A 22,535-nucleotide genomic window follows, 5' to 3' on the forward strand; every position below is an offset into this window, starting at 1 on the left:
CATGACGTTATTTTCCCTTAAATGCTAGTCTCGCCCGGGCAATAAATCCTTTTGGACAGCGTGAGTTGTCTTAAGCTCTCTCCTTACTAACCTCTTCAAGTTTACTTCACAGATCGGCCTCTGCTCTAGGGAACCCACAAATTACCAGCGACCTTCAATTCCCAAACCCCCGCGGGTCGGGGGTCCCTCATCGGGGGTCACAAGAAAATGCACAGTATAATGATTTGGAGGGAAAAGTATACAAATGTCAGAAAAAGTAAATAGATATGTATTCATTTCTCTTTAATTCAACTAATTTCATCAGTTAACCAGTAATAGTTTTTGAAAACTGGTATAATGGCTCTCTGGGAATTATTAGCTGACAATAACAGTAGTTTGAAAAGAACACAACCTTGTAGAGGAAGAGGACAGACAAATTTGAAACATCAAGGAACTATCCCGAGAATGCTAAGATATCAAGCATTGTAAGCAGGACAGGGTTTCATAGAAAGATTTAAAATCTGTGCACAAGGGCCTAAGGGAATAGGGATATTGGGGTGGTTTAAACGCTTTATGGAAAAGTAAAAATTGAGCTGGGCCCTGGAAGAATGGTTGATCATTACATGGGAGTTGGATGGAAACTGTGGCCCTTGTGGCAGAGGCAGTAAAGTGGCCAATTGTCAAGTGAGAACATCTGATTTTTCAAAAAGGTATACGTTAAAGAGTACTGAGCAAATGCAGCTACCCCCCAGAAAATGTGGTGATTAGTCGGGAGCTGAGAAGTTGCTATGCTGTAATGTGATTTTTTGTTTTGTTTTGGCCACAGCTGTGACACTCGGGTTACTCCCGGCTATGCGTTCAGAAATTGCTCCTGGCTTGGGGGACCATATGGGACGCCGGGGACCGAACCCGGTCCGTCCTAGGCTAGCACAGGCAAGGCAGAGTCTTACCACTTGCACCACCACTTTGGCCCTTGCTGCAATGTTTTAAAACCATGCTAAGCAGAGCCCGAGAGATAGCACAGCAGTAGGGTGTTTGCCTTGCATGCAGCTAATCCAGGATGGGCAGTGGTTCGAACCTCAGCATTCCATATGGCCCCTTCTGCTGGGAGTGATTTCTGAGTGCAGAGTCAGTAGTTAACCCCTGAGTGCCAACAGGTGTGACATCTCAAAAACAAAAAACAAAACAAAAAAATGCTAAGCATTATGGAGTCTGAGGAAAAATACTGTAATTTTGTAGCACTGTTGATCCTGTCTCTTATTTGAAATTATGATATTTTGTTCATCATGGCTTTTTAAAATTTCTTCTGAGTTTTAAAAATAATCATTAAAATATTGTTTTGGTTTCTGTGATTTTTGGTACATTAAGACCTGTACCCATTAATGAGTGAGAGAAGTAGAGTGCCTGTCTCGAATATAGGTTGTGTGTGTGTGTGTGTGTGTGTGTGTGTGTGTGTGTATGTGTGTATGTGTGTGTGTGTGTGGCAGGTCGGGGGCATTGATGATGGGAATGTTGCACTGGTGAAGGGGGGTTGTTCTTTATATGAATGAAACCCAACTACAATCATATCTGTAATCAAGGTGCTTAAAGATATTATAAAAAAAAGAAATAAAATTAGAATAATCCTTGGGGGGAAAATAAAGACCTGTACCCATTGCCTAGCCTTCCAATGTTCTAATTATGAAGTGAAATGGTGGGGGCATGGGCAAGGGCTTTATTAATTATAGCTTAATAATGTTATAAGTATTTTTGTTAGCAGATATTATTTGATATAAGCAATTAAGAAAATAAGTTAGAATTTTAAGATTAACATTAATTAATTGAGATCTAGAATTTTGGAATGTGGATAAAAACTGGCAGAGAAAACATCCTTTGTGTTCTTGAGTCAATCAGGAAGAACAATTACCTTGTTGCTGCAACAAATGCAGGTCAAGCAGAAAAGGGACTTGGCCTGTATCTCAGTGGGTAAAAATGAACTCTGTGTGTGTGTGGGGAATCATGAGACTAGAGGTTGCTGTTCACTTAGATAAAGGTCTGGTGCAACCCACCTGGTCTAGCCAGAGAGACTGCCACTCCATTTCAGACAGGTTCCACAAACAGACCCCACAACGTGGGCCTGAACACATCTTCCATAAAACCAGATTCCATCCACACACATGATTTGTCATGCTAGAGCCTTGGATTCAATCCTAGGACCACTCTCTTTACTAAGAATGAACACTGAGCAAGAAGGAGCCCCCCGTACCACAGGATGTGGCCCCAAATCCCAAACCCAAACCAAGCTAAGAACAACAACAAAAACAACAAAACCCATACCCATCAGCCCTGCTTCAAGAGAATCTGCTCATGTGTGTGCAGTGTTCCCACAGGACTTTCGCCCAAGAAGCAATGGAAAGTTCATGACCTCTATGTCTCCGGGCGACTTGGATCCAGGAGGAGAGGAGGTGGCTGGCTGACATAAAGAATATTAATAGTTCACTGAAGATGCAAAATCTGAAAACTGCAAAATCTCTCTCTCATTAGTAAACTAGTGACTACTGGTCATGTCACAGACTGAGAGGAGGGACAAGGGTACAGGCTGCTCCATGTGCTGCTCAAGGGTGCGCTGCTCCATTATTCGATGCGAACCTCCCAGTCAACACCAACACTCAGCAAGAGGTTCTCCAGATGCAGGGTGGACGTTTTGGCACAAAACGTGAAAGCCACAGGCTGATCTTTACTATCTACATGTCAAGAAAACAAATAACAGGAGACAATGAACAAATAGCAGTAAAAATATTTCCTTTGAATATGGAGTGCCTTTGATTCTATCATTAAACTTATGTCCACTTAGGAAAATGCAAATTAATAGCATTTTTAGCCATAGATTTCTGTATTTTCCTTTTGGTCTACCTAGTTATGCTGAGAGCCAGGGGGCTTCTCCCAGTGATATTCAACTTAGCAGTGCTAGTCTTGATGCTTAGGTGCTTGGTATCTAACCCTGCAGTTTTACTTGGCCTGGAAGTGCTGGGGGGACTTTCTGCAAATGCCTTACCTGCTGTTCTATTTCTCCAGCCCAGACTTCTGAGGTTTTTTTTTTTTTATTATTATCTTTATTTAAGCACCATGATTACAAACATGTTTTTAGTTGGCTTTCAGTTATATATATAAAAAAAAAACCCTTCACCAGTGCAACCCTCCCACAAACAATGCCCCCCATCTCCTTCCTCCCCCACCCCCTTCCTGTCTTTGAGACAGGCTTTCTGCTTCTCCTATTAATTAATATTGCCATGGTAGTTGTTAGTGTGATTATTTCTCTAACTGCATTCTCCATTCTTTGTGGTAAGATTTCTGAGGGTTTTGGGGGAGGGGGCTGGAGAGATAGCATGGAGATAAGACGTTTGCCTTTCATGCAGAAGGTCATCGATTCGAATCCCGGCGTCCCATATGGTCCCCCGTGCCTGCCAGGAGCAATTTCTGAGCATGGAGCCAAGAGTAACCCCTGAGCACTGCCGGGTGTGAACCAAAAACCACACACACACACACACACACACACACACACACACACACACACACACAAAAAAAAAAAAAAGATTTCTGAGTTTTTAAAACATGAACATGTTCTTCATATTGTGTGTAAGATTGGTTAAAAAAACTATTAGGAACTAAGTGATTTGTTCAGAAATTTCAATAGATTTAATAAAGAAAACATCCCATTCCATGCCCTTTAATACATGAATAGGATTCTCTAGGGCTTCTATCATAGTTTAAAACATCTTCAGAGAAATTATATTATTTCAAGCTTCAAAATAATGTCCTTTTGGTGAATATTTATAGCTTACCAGGAGCAGAAAGAAGCAAGATGATCTTACTTTTTTTTTCATCCTAGTATACATTTATATGCGTATATATGTAAATATGAATTAGAATATATAGTATATACACACATTCTTTGAGGGTCACACGCAACAGTGTTTCAGGGGCTATTCCTCATCTGGTGCTTGGAATCACCTTTGGAAATGCTGGGGAGCCATGAGGTACCAGGGATGGGAGCATCCCAGAAAGTGCGGTGTCAATATGGGCTAAGCACATCAAGTCCCTTTTAGGAATTATCCTTGCTTTGCTGCAGATACATGTATGTTTGTTAAAAGCAAGCGGCCTGTTTCCTTACCAGATGAGTGGGTGGTCACAGAAGATGGCTGCTTTTTGAGACCTAGGACTAAAATCTGCTCCACTACGCACTTGCTGGGATAATGACCTTTTTTGTCAGCACATCTAAAACAAATTAAATACAAATGTTATTAGGAAAAAGTTTGTATTGCTTAGGTCAGTGTCTTTAGTTTTACCAGATCTCCGTATGAAGTTATAACCCACGTAATTATCATATTTACAAAGATAAAGACAGATGGAAAAAGATGACTCTATATGTGGAAGACTAATCAACCAGTGGCCAATCCAAGCTCCTGGTAATAAGTCATTTGGACAAGGAGATAAACTAAGGTCACCAAAGTCACAAATATGACTTGGAAATTGTAGTCAACTTGTAGGAAGTAAGATTATTAATGGATTGTTGAATGGGCTAACAGGAATTAAAAGTAGCTCACGTTCTTTTAAAAAGTAGTTAGTTATTTGGTTTTAGGGCCACATCCCAAGATGCTCAGGGATTACTGCTGTCTCTGGGCTCAGGTGTCACTGCTGGTAGGTCTGAAAGGCTACGTGAGAGGCAAGCACCCTAGCTGTTGTTGTACTATCATTCTGGCTCCATTTTGTTTTGTTTTGTTTTGGGGCTATGCCCAGCAGTGCTCAAGGGTTACTCCTGGCTCAGCTTTCAGGATTTGCTCCTGGTTGGCTCAGAAGAACATATGGGTTGCCAGGAATTGAACCTGGGTCCGTCCTGGGTCGGCAGTGTGCAAGGCAAATGCCCTACCACTGTGCTATTCAAGCCCCTGGCTCCACTTTTTAATTTTTTGTGCCACACCCAGATATACTTAGGGGTTCCTCCAAACTCTGTATTCAGGAATCACTCTGGATATTCTCAGGGAATCATATGGGTCAGACGCATGCAAAACAAATGCCCTATCCATTGTACTATCTCTCTGGCTTCTCCTTTTTATTTATTTATTTTGGTTTTGGGGCCACAACCAGTGGCACTCAGGTTACTCCTGGCTTAGTGTTCAGAAATTACTTCTGGCAGGCTTAGGGAACCATATAAGCTGCTGGGGGTTGAACCTAGGTCGGCCAGAGCAAGGCAAATGCCCTATCCACTGTGCTACTGCTCTAGACCCTCCTTTTTTATTTTTTAATAGAGGAAGAAAGGGAAGACAATTTTATTATGTAAAAAATAAAATTGGGGGGCCAGAGAGATAGCATGGAGGTAAGACATTTGCCTTTCATGCAAAAGGTCATCGGTTCGAATCCTGGCGTCCCATATGGTCCCCCTTGCCTGCGAGGAGCAATTTCTGAGCGTGGAGCCAGGAATAACTGCCGGGTGTGACCCAAAAACCACACACAAAAAAATAAAATAAAATAAAATTGGCTAGAAACTGTCCCTTTGACTTTAATAGTATACGTGTTGAGAAGACATTCCTTGCTCTAGTTCATATTTGTTGTCCCTTTATCAAAAATTAATTTATCATATAACTGGGGATCTATATCAGGATATTCAATTCTTTTTTTTTTTTTTTTGTTATGGCTTTTGGGTCACACCTGGCAGTGCTCAGGGGTTATTCCTGGCTCTATGCTCAGAAATCGCTCCTGGCAGGCTCGGGGAAACCACATTGGATGCCAGGATTTGAACCACATCCTTCTGTCTATAAGGTAAACGCCTTACCTCCTTGCTATCTCTCTGGCCCCAAGATATTCAATTCTATTCCACTGATCTGAGCGTCTGTTTTTATCCCAATACAATGCCGGTTTTAATTATTACTTCTTTGTAGTAGTTTGAAGTTAGGGAAAGTGAAGAATTTCATCTTCTCTTTTCCAAGGATTAGTTATTTCAGGAGGTTTATTGTTGTGTATAAATTCAGAAATGTCTGATTTATTTCTTTGAAAAAAGATCATGGGTATTATTATAGTACTTGCACTGAATTTGTACTATGTTTTCAGGAATATTATGTTGCCATTTTATGATGTTAATCTTCCCAATCCATGAGCAGAGGATGTGTTTCTATTTCCTCATGTCCTCTTTTATTTCTTGAAGTAGTGTAGTTATAATTTTCTTTATATAGGTCTTTCACATCTTTAGTTGATTCCAAGGTACTTAATTTTCTGATGCACAATTATGAATTTTAAAAATATCTTTAGTTGATTCCAAGGTATTTAATTTTCTGATGCACAATTATGAATTTTAAAAATATCTTTCTTCTCTTTCATTACTTGTATATAGAAATACCATAGACTTCTGCATATCAATTTTATAGTCTGCCACTTTATTATAAAAATCTATTGTTTCTAAAAGCTTTTGTAGACTTTTTTTTTTTTTTTTAGTTTTTGGGTCAGACCCGGCGGTACTCAGGGGTTACCCCTGGCTGTCTGCTCAGAAATAGCTCCTGGCAGGCACGGGGGACCATATGGGACACCGGGATTCGAACCAACCACCTTAGGTCCTGGATCGGCTGCTTGCAAGGCAAATGCCGCTGTGCTATCTCTCCGGACCCTTTTGTAGACTCTTATAGGATTTTATAAATAGTATCATATAATCTGCAAATAATGAGAGCTTGTCTTCTTCCTTTCCTTGATATCTTTTTCTTACCTAACTGCTATGGTAAGAACTTCCAGTGGTATATTGAATAGAAATGGTGAGAGTGGGCAACCTTGTCTTTTGCCTGATCTGAGGGAAACATTGTTAGTTTTCTCCATTGAGTATAATGTTTGCCATGGGTGTGTGGGAAGTGGCTTTGAGTATACTGAGGAAAGTTTATTTAATTCCCATTTTGTTGAGAGCTTTTTTTTTTATCATGAATGGGTGCTGGATTTTATCAACTGTTCTATCTGCATTTATTGATGTGATCATATGATTTTATTCTTTTATTTATTGATATGGTGTATTATGTTGATTGACTTGCATATGTTAAACCATCCTTGCATACCCAGAATAAATATGAGTTGGTCATGGTGTATACCCAGAATAAATATGAGTTGGTCATGGTGTATGACCTTGAAGTATTGTTGAATTCTATTTATTAGTATTTTGTTGAGGATCTTTACACCTGTGTTCATCAAGGAGATTAGCCTGTAATTCTCTTTTCTGTTGGTGTCTCTGCTTTTGGTATCAGGGTAATGTTAGCTTCATAAAGCTATTGAAAAGTATTTTTGTTTTTTTGGTTTCCTGGAAGAGCCTGAAAAGGATTGGCAGTAGGCCCTCTTTAAAGGTTTCAAAGAATTCACTAGTGAATCCATCTGGGCCTAGGTTTGTTTTGGGGAAGACTTTTGATGACCATTTCAATTTACTCACTAGTCATAGGTCTGCTAAGTATTCCAACTCATCTTGGTTAAGTCTTGGGAATTTTTTATCACTCTGATTAAGATGGGTCATCGAATGTTTTTGTTTGAATCTCTTATAGTTGGTACAGTTGGGACCACCAGGATGTGAGTGCATGAAGTACATCAAGTACTTCAGCTCTGGGAAATTCTCATAATGATGTCTTTATTGCTTCTTCAACAAAATCTGGCTCTCGGGGCCGGAGAGATGGCATGGAGGTAGGGCATTTGCCTTGCATGCAGAAGGATGGTGGTTCAAATTCTGACATCCATATGGTCCCCTGGGTCTGAGAGGAGTAATTTCTGAGTGCAAAGCCAGGGAGTAACCCCTGAGCGCTGCCGGGTATGACCCCCCCCCACCCAAAAAAACAAAACAAAACAAAAACAAACCCTGGCTCTCTGGGACCTCAATGATTTTTATGTTGTTTCTCTTGAATTCACCCTAAAGTTCATCATTTATTCATTTATTTTGAAACTTTTCCATCTTCTGTTGTTGTCTATAGTTTTTATGCACTTCATCTTCAAGTTTACTAATTTGGTCCTCAGCAGCTATTACTCTGCTGGTGAGGCCTTCCAATCAATTTTTCATTTAGCCTATCAAGTTTTTAACTTCTGACATTTCTGTTTGTATTTTTCTCATTTCTTCTCTCACACCCTCTTGTGTTTTATCAGCAGTATATTTTATTGTTTCTTTGAGCTTATTGAATATCCGAAGCATTTCCACTCTGAACTCCAATTCAGACAGTTTATATGGGGATTTACTACTGATTGGCTCTGCAGGATTACAATCTTAACCCACAATAAAAGGTGGGAATTGGTGTTGCTTTGTCTTGGTTCCTATTATAGTCTTAAGGTGAATCTTTCCTATGTCACTGTCAAGTCTTCCCCACTACCGGGAGATCTCAGGAAAGCTTTACGTAGGTACGAGGTTATCTTGTAGCCACTCACATGGTAAAAATAATTTCATAATATATACATAATAAATCACCCCCTTGTATGCTTTCTCTCTGTATGTTTAACGTAAAATTTGTTTAATCATATCTCAATTAAATTTAAAAATAAATTCTGTACAAGTGGTGTTTATTAATTTCTTTAGATAGTACCTTAAAACATCACCTATACATTTGAGTATAGCAAAAAGATTGCACAATTCATAGAAAATAGAAGCACGCTGCTTGGGCTGGAATGATAGCACAGTGGTTGGGCATTTGCCATGCATGCAGCAGACCCGGGACAGAACCGGGTTCGGTTCCTGGCATTCCCTATGGTCCCCTGAGACTGTTAGGAGAGATTTCTGAGGGCAGAGCCAAGAGTAACCCTTGAGCACTGCTGGGTGTGGCTCCCCCCAAAAAAACATAAAAAAAAAAAAGCAGAAAAAAAAAGAAGCATGCTGCTTTTTAAACTTTCATTACCTGTTGATCAAAAGACCTGAATCGAATGAAAACTTCCTGTGCAAGAACTCCTTCTGGTAAGAGTATTGGAAAGAGTGGCCATCATCAAGATACAGTTCACCCATGGCAGAACCCTGGAATGTAAAGCATAGATAGAGAATATACTTAGATAATTGCTTTATAGATAAACACTCTCCCTTTCATAGTAGACCCTTCTCTACTCTTACTGCACTCTCTACTCTTTGTGATAAGCTTCCTATTATGGAATCAAGGGCCTACTATGAAAGTGATAGTTGGAATTGATCACTCTGGATAAGAACTGGGTGCTGAAAGGGGATAAAGGGGCAAGCATGACACACCTTTATTAACAGTAGTGTAAACCACAGTATCAAAAATGAAGAGAGAGAGAAGAGAGCGAGAGAGCGAGATGTAAAATGCCCATCCCTGAGGCAAGCAGGGGAGGGGGGGTTGGAGGAAAGAGGGCATCAGGGAGGGTAAGAAGTAAACTGGGGACATTGGTGGTGGGAAATGTGTACTGGTGAAGGTTATTGTATATTGTGTGATTGTATCATGAACAACTTTATCTGTGGAATAAAACTATATTATGAATAACCTTGTAGTTGTGGTGTTTAAATAAAAACCAAACAAAACCAATGTCACTTTCCACATAGTAATCAATGCCAATTTTCAGAGCACCAAGAGTTGCATGCTTTAGAAGGGCATAGCAATCAGTTCTAGTTCTCAAGAGAACAATTCCAGGAAAGTAAGTTAAGCTGGATAATGACTCAGAAAAGCTTCACTTTGTAGGTGAACACTAGAAACACCTATCCCATGCTGCTCAGACCCTATTGATACCAGAGATATCCTAGCCATCTTGCAGTGTTGGTAATGGGGGCCTATACATCTGTTGGGAGATGCTGGAGGACCACATGATGTCTAAAATCAAACCCCATAGGATGATCAGTACCATATTGTGTTGTCTTCAGCCCTTTTCCATAATCTTTTTTTTTGTGTTTTGGGCCACACCTGGTGTTGCTTATGAGTTTCTCCTGGCTCTGTGCTCAAAAATTGCTCCTCGAAGGCTTGGGGAACCATATGGGATGCCGGGGATCAAACCAGGGTCTGTCCCAGTTCGGCAGCATGCAAGGCAAATGCCCTACTGCCATGCTATTGTTCAGGCCCCCTTCCATAGCTTTTTATTGCCCAGCTGTGTCCTGAGTTAGCAAAAGCCTTAATACTTAAAAAGAAAAGAAACCCCTATTCCATAGATGCTGTTCACCACTTTTATACTGTGTCAAGCACTCAAAAGGTTACCACCACAAAGAGAAACAAATGAGATATATAAAGGTAATAAATACCTCAGTGCTTAAAGCCACCCGGAGTCCATATGGGGAATCAGTCATGCATCCAGTAGATTTCCCTATAGTTGTCTTTATTGGCACTATACTTCCTCCTCGTTGAAACACTGGTATCTATAACAGAGCAACTCTCAGGAAAGGATTGTTCATATAAGGCAATTTCAAAGCAGAATTTAAAATTACTTTATTGCATAAGACATATTCTTCACAAGTGTAGACTTGAAGACATATTCTTCACAAGTGTAGACTTGAAGACCAATAAATTTATGAGCAGAGAACTTTGGGGGGGGGTTGTGCCACACCTGGTGGTGCTCAGAAGTTATTCCTGGCATTGGTAGGCTCAGGGGACCATATGGGATACTGAGATCAAACCTGGGTTGGCCGCATGCAAGGAAAACGCCCTCTCTGCTGTGCCATTGCAACAGCCCCTGAAGAAAAACATTTTACTCTCATCAATTTATTATCTAGTTTGCTCATCCTATATGTAGTCCTTCCTATTTTATATTTTTTTAATTTTTTCTGTCAATATAATAAAGTTTGTTTATTGGGCCCTGCCAATGAGTGAGTTTTTCTGTGTTAGTATGCCCAGATATATGAAAAAAAACCTGGGTGGGCCACACCCAGTAGTGTTCAGTAGTTATTCCTGGCTCTGTGCCCTGACTCATGGCACCCTGTTGGTGATCAGGGGACCATATGGGATGCCGGATATGAACTTGGGCTGACTCCATTCAATGCAAGCAACCTACTCAATGTATTATCTCTCCAACCCAATGTGTAAAATAATTTTATTTGGGATTGGGGTGTTGGGCCATACCTGGCAGTGTTTGGATTCACTCCATGCCTAGGGAATCACTCCTGGTAATTCTCAAAGTAACATATGTAGTGCTGGAGATTAAAGCAAGGTCAGCCATATGAAGGGCAGGCACTTTATACCCTATACTATCTCTTTGGCTCCAATAATTGAGTTCATTTTGCTGCTGACAACTTTAACCTCTTATATTATAATCTTTTTTTTTTTTTTTGGGGTCACTCCCGGTAAGGCTCAGGGGTTACTCCTGGCTATGTGCTCAGAAGTTGCTCCTGGCTTGGGGGACCATATGGGACACCGGGGGATCGAACCGCGGTCCGTCCAAGGCTAGCGCAGGCAAGGCAGGCACCTTACCTTTAGCGCCACCGCCCGGCCCCTTATATTATAATCTTATCTCTATTAATCTTCATATTATTTAGAACCTGTGATGGTGGTTGTATCTTACCTAAAAAAGAAAATTTCTTCATGAATTCCAAATGAATGGGCTATTTTGGTTCTAACATCATAACTCACAGTGTCTTTTGGACCCTCCCCCTTTCCCAATTGTAGGCAACCACTAATATGTTTGTCACTACATGCATGTGTTAGTAGGCAAAGCACTACTAACTGGCTTTTAATATACTGTAAAGAACACATGTGTCCCACCCACTAAATCCAGATGTTAAAGTCCTAATCTCCACTGTATTGTATTTGAAGATAGGAACTATCTGGAAGTAATTAAGTAGTTTTTTGTTTTGTGTTTTTGAAATGCCAGGGATTGAACCCAGTATACTTCATATTTGTATGAGCTTTTATCATTGAGCTGTATCCTAGACCTTAAGATAATTTAGGTTAAGTGAGGTCATAAGATCTTGTAGAGACATGTTCTTTCAATTCTGTGTTTTCTCTTGAACATACATATCTCTCTGTTTCCATCCTGGAGAAGCCCGTGTTCGATCTATTTTTTGTTTTGTTTTGTTTTGTTTTGGACCATACCCAGTGATGCTCAGGGGTTACTCCTGGCTGTGTGCTCAGAAATTGTCCCTGGCTTTGGGGGACCATCTGAAACACCGGATTGGAGGATTGAACCGTGATACATCCTAGGCTAGCGCGCACAAGGCAGCTGTCTTACAGTTTGAGCCTACCACTCTGGCCCCTCATGTTTGTTCTTAAATTTCTTTCTTTCGGGGTGGAGAGATAGCATGGAGGTAGGGCATTTGCCTCGCATGCAGAAGGATGGTGGTTCGAACCCCAGCATCCAATATGGTCCCCTGTGCCTGCCAGGAGCAATTTCTGAATGTAGAGCCAGGAGTAATTCCTGACTGCTGCCAGATGTGACCCAAAACAAACAAACAAACAAAAAATCTCTCTTTCTCTACCCTTACCACTAAGCAACTTTTGGTCAATAAAAGCCATATTCACTGAAAAATAAGTAATACAGAGCTCCAATAAGGTACAATTATTCTCCTTATAAAGAGAGTCTTGTGTATGCATGTGCTCTCTCTCTTTCTCACTGCCTTCCCCCACAACACACACACACAAAGTACACATGAGCTCTCTACAAACCAGGAGGCACTTTCATCAGGAAGATAAAAGTGATTGCTGGTTTGTTTTGCGAACTTCCAGCCTCCAGAACTACGAGAAAATAAATTGCTGTTGTTTAAGCTTCCTAGACACCACTATATTGTTATGACAACCCAAGCCGACTAATACAGCACAGTAGATAAAAATAATAGTATAAAAATAACTTACAGTGTCTAAAGCTACTGGGATCTTCACAGTACATGCACCTTGCCAAAGAGAAAATGTCTTCAAGTCATACCAGACCTGGAAGGGAACAGAAAGAACTAAAGAAGCACATAAATAACTTGGTTCATGATTTCATTATTTAGCAACACATTTATTCAATTGGATTTCAAATAACCAGAAGACAAAATAAGTGGAATTTAAAAAAACCTGAATATACATTATGTAGAATATATATTTGTAAGGATATATAAAATATAATTGTACAATCAACTTAGTCATTTATTTGTCCAATCATTCCTCCAAAAGTCATGTATGGATGAGCCCATGATGGTAGATACAATTCTTATCTGCAATGTTTTATAATACAGTAGGCTTATAAAATTTTATTTCAAGTAAAAGAGAAGAAAGAGAGAAAAACAAATTTAAAGAAAAAATTACAAATTAATTACAGTTGAGAAAGGAAAAAAAAGGCTTCAGAGAAAGAAACAGATCTGAGATAAAAAAAAAAAAGTGGAAACTGGGGCCAGAGATATAGCACAGTGGTAGGGCGTTTGCCTTGCAAGCAACCGAACCAGGACTGAAGGTGATTCGAATCCCAACATCCCATATGATCCTCTGAGCCTGCCAGGAGCGATTTCTGAGTGTAGAACCAGGAGTAACCCCTGAGCACAGCTGGGTGTGATCCAAAAACAAAACAAACAAACAAAAAAAAAGTGGAAATTGAGTTACTTTGTTTTATTTTTTATTTATTTATATTTTTGGAAGAGGGGGTCACACCCAGTGGTGCTCAGGGGCTACTCCTGGCTTTGCACTCAGAAATCACGCCTGGCAGGCATGGGGGACCATGTGGGATGCCGGGATTTGAACCACCGTCTGTCCTGGTTCGGCTGCTTGCAAGGCAAATGCCCTACCACTGTGCTATTTTTCTGACCCCTATTTTTTGTATATATATATATATATATACATATATATATATACATATATATATATATTCGGGGGACCATATGGGATGTCAGGATTTGAACCACCGTCCATCTGCATGCAAGGCCAACACTTTACCTCCATGCTATCTCTCGGCCCTACTTTATATTTTTAATTGAAAAAATTTTAATTACCCATCACTAAATGTTCCTGTGGTGGCTGGAAATGTTTATGGGTGAAAGGTGGTACACATTTTAAGACTAAAATTCAATCATGAACAACTTTGTAATCATGGAGTTTAAATAAAAGGGAAATAAACGGGAAAACTTTTTAAAATTAAAGAAAGTTACAAAGTTATTGATAGTTGAGTTTTAGGTATATAAAATTTCAACACCAATACACCACTAGTGTCAACTCCTATCATCAGTGCTCCCATACATTGTCACCCCCTTTTTCTATCCCCTCTCCCCTATCTGCTGCCTTGCCAGGCATATTACAAAGCTCACAGTTACAGCTTAGATCTCATATTTTCAGTGTTGCTGAATCTGTGCTTTTGATGTATAGCTATATCACTTTGACACATCACCAATATAACCAAAGTACTAACCCCTGTTTCCCCGTTACTTCCCTTTCTCATCTTCTTCATTCCCACCCTGATTTCATTTATTTTCTTATCTGTCCTTCAACTCCCTAGGCTCTGGGGTAAGACATCTCCCCTTTACTATATTATATGTCTTCATAAATTACTGAATTTCTAAAAGAAAAGGAAAAAAGGGGGCTGAAGTGGTGACACAAGCAGTAGGGTGTTTGCCTTGCATGCGCTAACCTAGGATGGATTGCAGTTCGACCCTCCGGCATCTGGTCCCCCAAGTCAGGAACGATTTCTGAGCGCATAGCCAGGAGTAGTAACCCCTTAGCATCACTGGGTGTGGGAAAGAAAGAAAGAAAGAAAGAAAGAAAGAAAGAAGAAAGAAAAGAAAGAAAGAAAGAAAGAAAGAAAGAAAGAAAGAAAGAAAGAAAGAAAGAAAGAAAGAAAGAAAGAAAGAAAGAAAGAAAGAAAGAAAGAAAGAAAGAAAGAAAGAAAGAAAGAGGGAGGGAGGGAGGGAGGGAGGGAGGGAGGGAGGGAAGGAAGGAAGGAAGGAAGGAAGGAAGGAAGGAAGGAAGGAAGGAAGGAAGGAAGGAAGGAAGGAAGGAAGGAAGGAAGGAAGGATAACAATCAACCCCCTACAGTACAATTCAGGAGTCAGAGAGTTAGTACAGCAGGCAGGGTGTTTTCCTTGCACACAACCATCCCAGGTTCAATCCCCAGCACCCCATGTGGTCCCCCAAGCTCAGTGGCAGTGCAGAACCAGAGTATGTCTTGAGCTCTGCTGGGTGTAGTCTAGAAAATAAACAAATAAGAATACAATTTAGGAATGAATTTTAAGACCTTATTGGGGTCTCTGTCAAGAGAAGGATTAACCACTAAGTACCAAAAATATCCTACAATGTAACTTAAGAGACCAAAATGAATAGTATAAAAACAAAACCTTTTCTATCTCTTCTAGCCCAGTAAAGTTCATGGCAGAAAAAGTTCATTTCGCAATTTTACCTCATGAGATTACCACAGCCCTTATATAGATGGGGTGGTTGCATCTCACTGTCCTGTGATATGAGACATAGAGGATTTAACTATCATTAGCTACAGTGAACTCTTAATTTAGTGAGACTGACATAATGTACTAGCGGTGGCTGGATTCAGTTTGTTTATATTATGTCAAGAATTTTTGTCTGTGTTCACGAAGGATATTGTTTTAAATTTCTTTTTCTTGCAATACCTTCTTTGGGAAATTCTCAGGGCCTTAAATAAATAATTATTCAGTTATCTACTACCTACCCACTGTTTTCAGAATGAATTAGAATGAGAGGTATAGAATACGTGTAAAACAGACCTAGAGCTCAGTGACCAAGCTCCTCACACAGCATGTACTTAGAGACCTATTTTATACCAGCTATCAGAAGTGAGCTTGACAAATAAATATCACAGACCTAAAGAAACCTACATTCTGATGGGAACCATAAATAACACACAAAATATATAAATAGCAAAAGGACATTAGAAGGTGGCAAATTCTGAGGAAGGAATAAAGGGGGATAAAGGAGTACTAGAGAGAATTTTCCTAGTTCTCAATGAGATGGCCTGTCATGTTGAATGGATATTTACAGAGGCCACAATGAGGATATATGAAAAAGAGAGGAAATGGGTATATAGACACATGGGAAAGACTGACCATGAGGACTCAGATGGCCCAACTGTTTACACAGTGAGATAATCAGCAGGTAAAGGGCCAGAAAGAAATAGAAAGGTCCAGAGGCTGGAGTGATAGCAAAATGGGCAAAGCTGTCTTATATACAGCTACCATGGGCTCTATCTCCAGTCATCCCATACGGTTCCCCAAGCCCTTCCAGGACTGAGATTCCTCAGTGCAGAGCCAGGAGTAAAGCCTGAGCACTTGTGGGTGTGGACCCAAAACAAACAAATGAACAAAGGAACAGGTCCTTTGACCCAGGATTTGTGAAGTTGTAGCCAGAGAAACCAGCATAGAGCACTACAGGAAACTGTTGAAGAAGTATATTATAATCATAGCAAGGTACCTGCAATGCTAGAGGCTAAGTACCAAGTCACTTAATGGGAACTTTGTGCTTTGCTAAAATCAACTTAAGTTTCCCAGTAGAAATGTTTGGCAGGTCACCTTATTCAGCTGACGTTATATTCAACCTTCTACTCAGGCTTCTACTTGGCTGGGGAGCTTAGGTAAAGCACCCTCATGTTTGTACTACTGATTATTGGAGAAAGCAAGTCGAAAGAAAATAACTTACAAATATTTTGGCAAAGTCTAGTAACTTCATATCAGTAATGGCAAGTGAGTCAGCTTAATGTTTCCTCTCAAAAACATATATTAATTTACTTTTTAATGCCTGGAAGGAGTAGATATTATCTTCTGTTATAATATATTTGACTAAGTTAAAGATCCTACAAAGAGGAAACTATCTGAATTATCCTGAATTTTCTCCCAAATGACTTAAAAATAAACAAAAAAGGAGAAACAGACACACAACGGGGAGCCTTCTTTGTGAGAGGCAGAGATGGGACAGGTGTGTCTAACTGTCATCCAGGGTTGGGGCATCACCACCAGCTGGGGGAGATGCAGGGCTAATTTCTTTTCTTTTTCTTTTTTCTTTTTTCTTTTTTTTTTGTTTTTGTTTTTTGGGCCACACCCGGTGGTCCTCAGGGGTTACTCCTGGCTGTCTGCTCAGAAATAGCTCCTGGCAGGCACGGGAGACCATATGGGATGCCGGGATTCAAACCAACCACCTTTGGTCCTGGATCGGCTGCTTGCAAGGCAAACATTGCTGTGCTATCTCTCCGGCCCCACAATTTCATTCACAGTTTCCAGAAAGAAGGAACCTGCTGAAAGCTTGGTTTTGGATTTCAAATATCTAGAACTGTGAACGAATACATTTTAGTTTGTATTTTTTGAAATGCCAAGATTGAACTCAAGGACCAAATATTCTGTGTGAACCCTGATGCCTTTCCCCAAATATTTGTCTTTTCAGTAATTAAGTTCATTGCCATGTGTTACAATACACTCAGAAAACAAATACAGTGAATATGTAAAGCTGAAATGAAGGAACAATGGGAGAGAATACTCCATATGGTTTGAGGCAGTGAGCACAGTCTGACTCAGTTACATCACCACTTGCCCAGACAGTCTGTTATATTTGGAAATGGTGCTCCCACATCAGCACAGTCTCTTTTGTGGCTCTTGCCCTTGTCTACCAACACCTGTGGTGGGAACCAGTGATCCTGAATGCTATTCTGGAACTGTGTCTTTTACTCTATTTTTCCACCTCTTTACTCACCTTACCTGGTCTGGTACCCACATTTTCTGCCCTGACTCTTCTCTTGGCTACTTTGGGATATTTGTCTTTGAGAGGTTGTACTTGTCAGTTTGCTTGCTTAATTTTGAGCCACAACCTTTTATGCTCTGCACCTGGAATCACTTTTGGTGGTATACTGAGGGCCATACGAGATGCTGGGGATCAGACTTGGGTGGCTGTCTGCAAGGCAAGTGCACTACCTGATGTACTATCTCTCCACCACATCATTCTCATGATTAGATTCAATGCTCTCTGCCCTGCAATCCATTGGGTTATTTCTACCTTTCCCCATTCCTTGGCTTGATTTACTGCCCTGGGATTTAGACTAATAAAAGAAGAGAGGAAGACTGGAGGAGCAGAAGGAAGCCACTTTTGTTATTTTTTACCCTTTCTGGTGTCTGGAGACAACCTTTTGGTACGAAAACTCAGAGCTCAGATAAATCCAGAAGCAAATCTTCATACTTTCCTCCACATACTTCTGTGCTTGATAGCTCATGGTAGACTAAAGATCGCATCTCACCTCAAACGTTAGTGTTTACAAAGATTAAATTATAGGTCTCAGTGTGAAGGTAAAGAAACATTTTGAGGGCCCGGAGAGATAGCACAGCGGCGTTTGCCTTGCAAGCAGCCGATCCAGGACCAAAGGTGGTTGGTTCGAATCCCGTTGTCCCATATGGTCCCCCGTGCCTGCCAGGAGATATTTCTGAGTAGACAGCCAGGAGTAACCCCTGAGCACGGCCGGGTGTGGCCCCTCCCCCCCCAAAAAAACCATTTTGTTTCTTCTTGGTGTCATCACTTATTCAACCTTCCTCCCTGGTTATCTATTTATGAAACACTCCTGGAGATACTCTGGCTGCCAGAAATCTAATCTAATCTGCTGGCAGCATAAAACCTACCTGCTGTACTATACTATCTCTCTGGCCCCAAATCCTTTTATTCATAAGCATCAATTCATCACAATGAAGGGATGAGACATAAATGATATATGGTATTTTGTCATTTACATTTACCTCATTTGATCCTGGCAGAAACACATCAACCATAGTAGCTTTTGGTTCTGTGACTGGATGAATTAATAGAGCACTTCCTGAACAATAAAGAGAAAATAACGTTTAAAATCATTATTAGTGGTCTAAGATTATCCTTTTAGTTCAATTGCACACTTTGGGGTTTTATTTATTCTTGAATAATTTTCTCAACAGATATATCAATTTTATATTTATATTTCAACAACATGAGGACTTTAAAATAGAAGGGGTCCCTTCTCAGTGATGCTCTGGGATTACTCCCTTTTTTTTTTTTTTTTTTTGGTTTTTGGGTCACACCCGGCAGTGCTCAGGGGTTATTCCTGGCTCCAGCTCAGAAATTGCTCCTGGCAGGCACGGGGGACCATATGGGACACCAGGATTCGAACCGATGACCTCCTGCATGAAAGGCAAACGCCTTACCTCCATGCTATCTCTCCGGCCCCTGGGATTACTCCTAGTTCTTCACTAGCAACTACTCCTGGCAATGTTGGAGTATCATATTGGGATGCCAGACACTGAACTCAAGTTTTGGCTGCAAGTAAGGCAAATAATACCCTACCCGCTATACAATTGCTATACAAAAGCCTAGTCTAAAGGAGGCTAACTAAATAACTATTATAGGGCTTAAAAATGCTTTAAATACTTAAAAATATATAGTTACAAGTTGGTATTTCAGAATGCCCACCAATTGGGTATTCCTATAAGTGAAAATTGTCTCATAAAAATTATTTTCTCAAAATACAAAATCAACATAATAAAATTCAAAATATACTAGCGTATCAAAAAATCCATCTTATAAATGAATTAATGTGATTTGCCCAAAACCCTGTTTTTTGTTTTTTGTTTTTGAGTTTTTGAGTCACACCCAGTGATGCTCAGGGGTTACTCCTGGCTATGTGCTCAAAAATCGCTCCTGGTTTGGGGGACCATATGAGACACTGGGGATTGAATCCAGGTCCATCCTGGGTCAGCTGCATGCAGGGCAAATGCCCTACCACTGTGTTATCACTTCAGCCCCCCAAAATCCTGTATTTTAAAGAACAAATATCTCTGTTTGCCCTTCCTCTGCTAAATTGGAAGGCCTAACAGTATTCTAATTGTGTGTTGTGCTTAAAGTGCTACTTTTTTTGTGTATTTGGCTTTAAAGACTGTGAACTTTAACTACCATGAACAGGTAGGGGAATTCCTATCTAAATTTTCAGGGATTCTACCTAGTGGTGTTTGGAAGATCATGTTAACAACAGGGATTGAACAAAGGGCTACATGAAAAAACATGCTCCAGCCCCTTGAACTATTTTCATGGCCCAAAACTGTGAACTTCTTTTTTTAAGCCACAGTTGGTGGTACTTAAGGCTTACTCCTGAGTTTAAGTTCAGGGATCACTCCTGGCTGATTTGAAGGGCCTAGGGTGGCAGGCATCAAACTTGAGTTAACTATATGACAGGCAAGCTTACATGCTGCACTATCTCCTGGATCCTGTGAACTCCTTTCTACAAAATTCCTAAAATTTATTCCCAAGTTGGAGGGAGGAGATTGGGGCAATATCTAGTTGTGCAAAGGAGCCATTCCTGGATCAGTGCTCAGTAGTCATTCCTAGCGACATCTTGGGCACCATATATGAGGACCAAACCAGGGTTGGTTGCATGAAAAGCAAATATTCAACCCCTGTAATAGCTCTCTGTCTCAAACTAAACTTCTTGAAGGTTTCTATGAATTAAACCAATTATTTGCCAAAGAGATATAACCTATTAGAGGAAGAAAATGCTCGAAGAAGTGGTTGTATATTTTGTTTGTTTTGGGACCACACCTGGTGATGCTAAGGGGTTACTGCCTGGCCCTGCACTCAAGATTCACTCCTGGTGGTGCTAAAGGGACCATATGGAATGCCAGGGATCAAATCCCAGTAGGCTGATGCAAGGCAAGTGCCTTATCAGCTGTCAGAAATCCTGGCTCTGAAGTAACTGTATTTTTACCTATAATTAACCACTTATGAATATTAGAATTATAGGAGAGATCCTGGCATAGTTTATCACAGACTCATTCTGCACCTAGCTGCTCATGTACTAGTAGTGTGAAAGCACTATCATATGTCTCCAATAGCATCACAGTTTGCTAGAAGTGAATCTTATGCTAGAGAAGAGAGAAGTGTAGCTCAACAAATCCAACTGTGGATACTCAGGTTCTTGTCCTTCAGCAATTGTTATGGGGAAGGCTATAACTCTCTTAAATCTGCATTAGTAATTTTTTGTTTGTTTTTTTGGGTGACACCAGGCAGCGCTCAGGGGTTACTCTTGGCTCTATGCTCCGAAATAACTCCTGGCAGGCTCAGGGACCATATGGGATCCTGGGATTCAAACCACCGTCCTTTTGCATGCAAGGCAAATGCCCTACCTCCATGCTATCCCTCCAGACCTGCATTAGTTATTTTTGATACTACATGTATGTGAATTCATTGACATTAATGGATTTGCTCTTTATTACTAAAGAGTTTATTACTGAGAGTCTATCAATAGACACTATGCTAAGTTTGATATGGCAAAGAAGACATGTTCCTTTTCCTCATGTAATTTACAATCAGTGAAGACATATTAAACAGTGAAGACAAACTGATTAAAGATATATGTATACCAAAAGAGCAAAAGTATATAAGTGGAACATGAAGATTACAGCACAGAAGTGACTGAACAAAGCAGATGGAATTAGAATGAAGAAGAGGGGCTGGAGTGATAGCACAGTGGTAAGGCACGTGGCTAATCCAGGATGGACCTGGGTTTGATCCCCAGCTTCCCAGATGGTCTCCCAAGCAAGGAATGATTTCTGAGTGCGTACCTGGGAGTAACTCCTGAGCATCACCAGGTGTGACCCAAAAAAAAAAAAAAAAAAGAAATGAAGAAGCAATTTTGATCAGGAAAGGTTTCTCAAAGGGTGTATATATTTAAATTGAGGTTTAAACAAGGAGTGAAGATCTATAGATATAGGAATTTTCAGTTTGGAGCCTCCAACACTTAAAACAGTATTCATCTTTTGAGCAATTTTCTGTTGACCAACACCTTTTCTGTTCCCAAGCCCTTTCCCCAAGATGATCAAATTTCCTGTTATGTATTTGGTGGTTAATCTATGTTACAAAAGAGCCACCTCTCACCACTTTTACTTTGCAGAGAAAATAAGGTATTTTACGTCTCAACCATATGATTTTCCCCCTACTTCCTGCAGTAATATCATAAAGCTTAGAAGTGTGCCCAGAGTAAAAATTCCAGGTGTATCTGCAGATAAAGTTAAATTTGGTAGTGATTCTAGTCATTTGAATAACTGAATAGACTAATTTTAACAGACTAATTTGAATAATTTAAATAAACTAATAGGCAATATTCTGAGAAGTGTTACATGACAACAGATTAGGTTAAAGTTATAATCTAGGGGCCGGAGAGATATCATGGAAGTAGGGTGTTTGCCTTGCATGCACCGTCCTGGTGGTTCAAATCCCGGCATCCCATATGGTCTGCTGCACCTGCCAGGGGTGATTTCTGAGTGCAGAGCCAGGAGTAACCCCTGAGCACTGCTGGGTGTGAACCAGAAAAAACAACAGCAAAAAACAAACAAACAAAAAAAACAAACAAAGTTATAATCTAAAATGACATAAAAAGGGGCTGCAGGGGCCTGGAGAGATAGCACAGCGGTGTTTGCCTTGCAAGCAGCCAATCCAGGACCAAAGGTGGTTGGTTCAAATCCTGGTGTCTCATATGGTCCCCCGTGTGTGCCTGCCAGGAGCTATTTCTGAGCAGACAGCCAGGAGTAACCCCTGAGCAACGCCGGGTGTGGGCCAAAAAACAACCCCCCCCCCCCAAAAAAAAAAGCACAGCAGTAGGGCATTTGCCTTGCACGTGGCTGACCTAGGATGGACTTTGGTTCAATCCTCGGCATCCCATGTCGTCCCCAGAGCCAG

At 40.5% G+C, this 22,535-nt stretch overlaps 1 protein-coding gene across 1 annotated transcript in view; it reads right to left on the minus strand.

Annotated features, from left to right (window-relative positions):
• Positions 1-2,405: 2,405 nt before the first annotated feature.
• The window catches only part of GANC (glucosidase alpha, neutral C), a 77,476-nt gene continuing 57,346 nt past the window's right edge, over positions 2,406-22,535 (minus strand). The window contains exons 19-24 of the mRNA XM_049781508.1: positions 18,575-18,651; positions 12,726-12,800; positions 10,187-10,300; positions 8,850-8,962; positions 4,130-4,233; positions 2,406-2,702 (exon numbers count right to left, since the gene is read on the minus strand). Coding sequence (XP_049637465.1) covers positions 2,593-2,702; positions 4,130-4,233; positions 8,850-8,962; positions 10,187-10,300; positions 12,726-12,800; positions 18,575-18,651 — 593 coding nt within the window. The 3' untranslated portion in view covers positions 2,406-2,592. The remainder of the gene's footprint in view (positions 2,703-4,129; positions 4,234-8,849; positions 8,963-10,186; positions 10,301-12,725; positions 12,801-18,574; positions 18,652-22,535) is intronic.

The sequence above is a fragment of the Suncus etruscus genome, chromosome 10 (assembly GCF_024139225.1).
Source record: "Suncus etruscus isolate mSunEtr1 chromosome 10, mSunEtr1.pri.cur, whole genome shotgun sequence".
Taxonomy (NCBI): Eukaryota; Metazoa; Chordata; class Mammalia; order Eulipotyphla; family Soricidae; genus Suncus; species Suncus etruscus.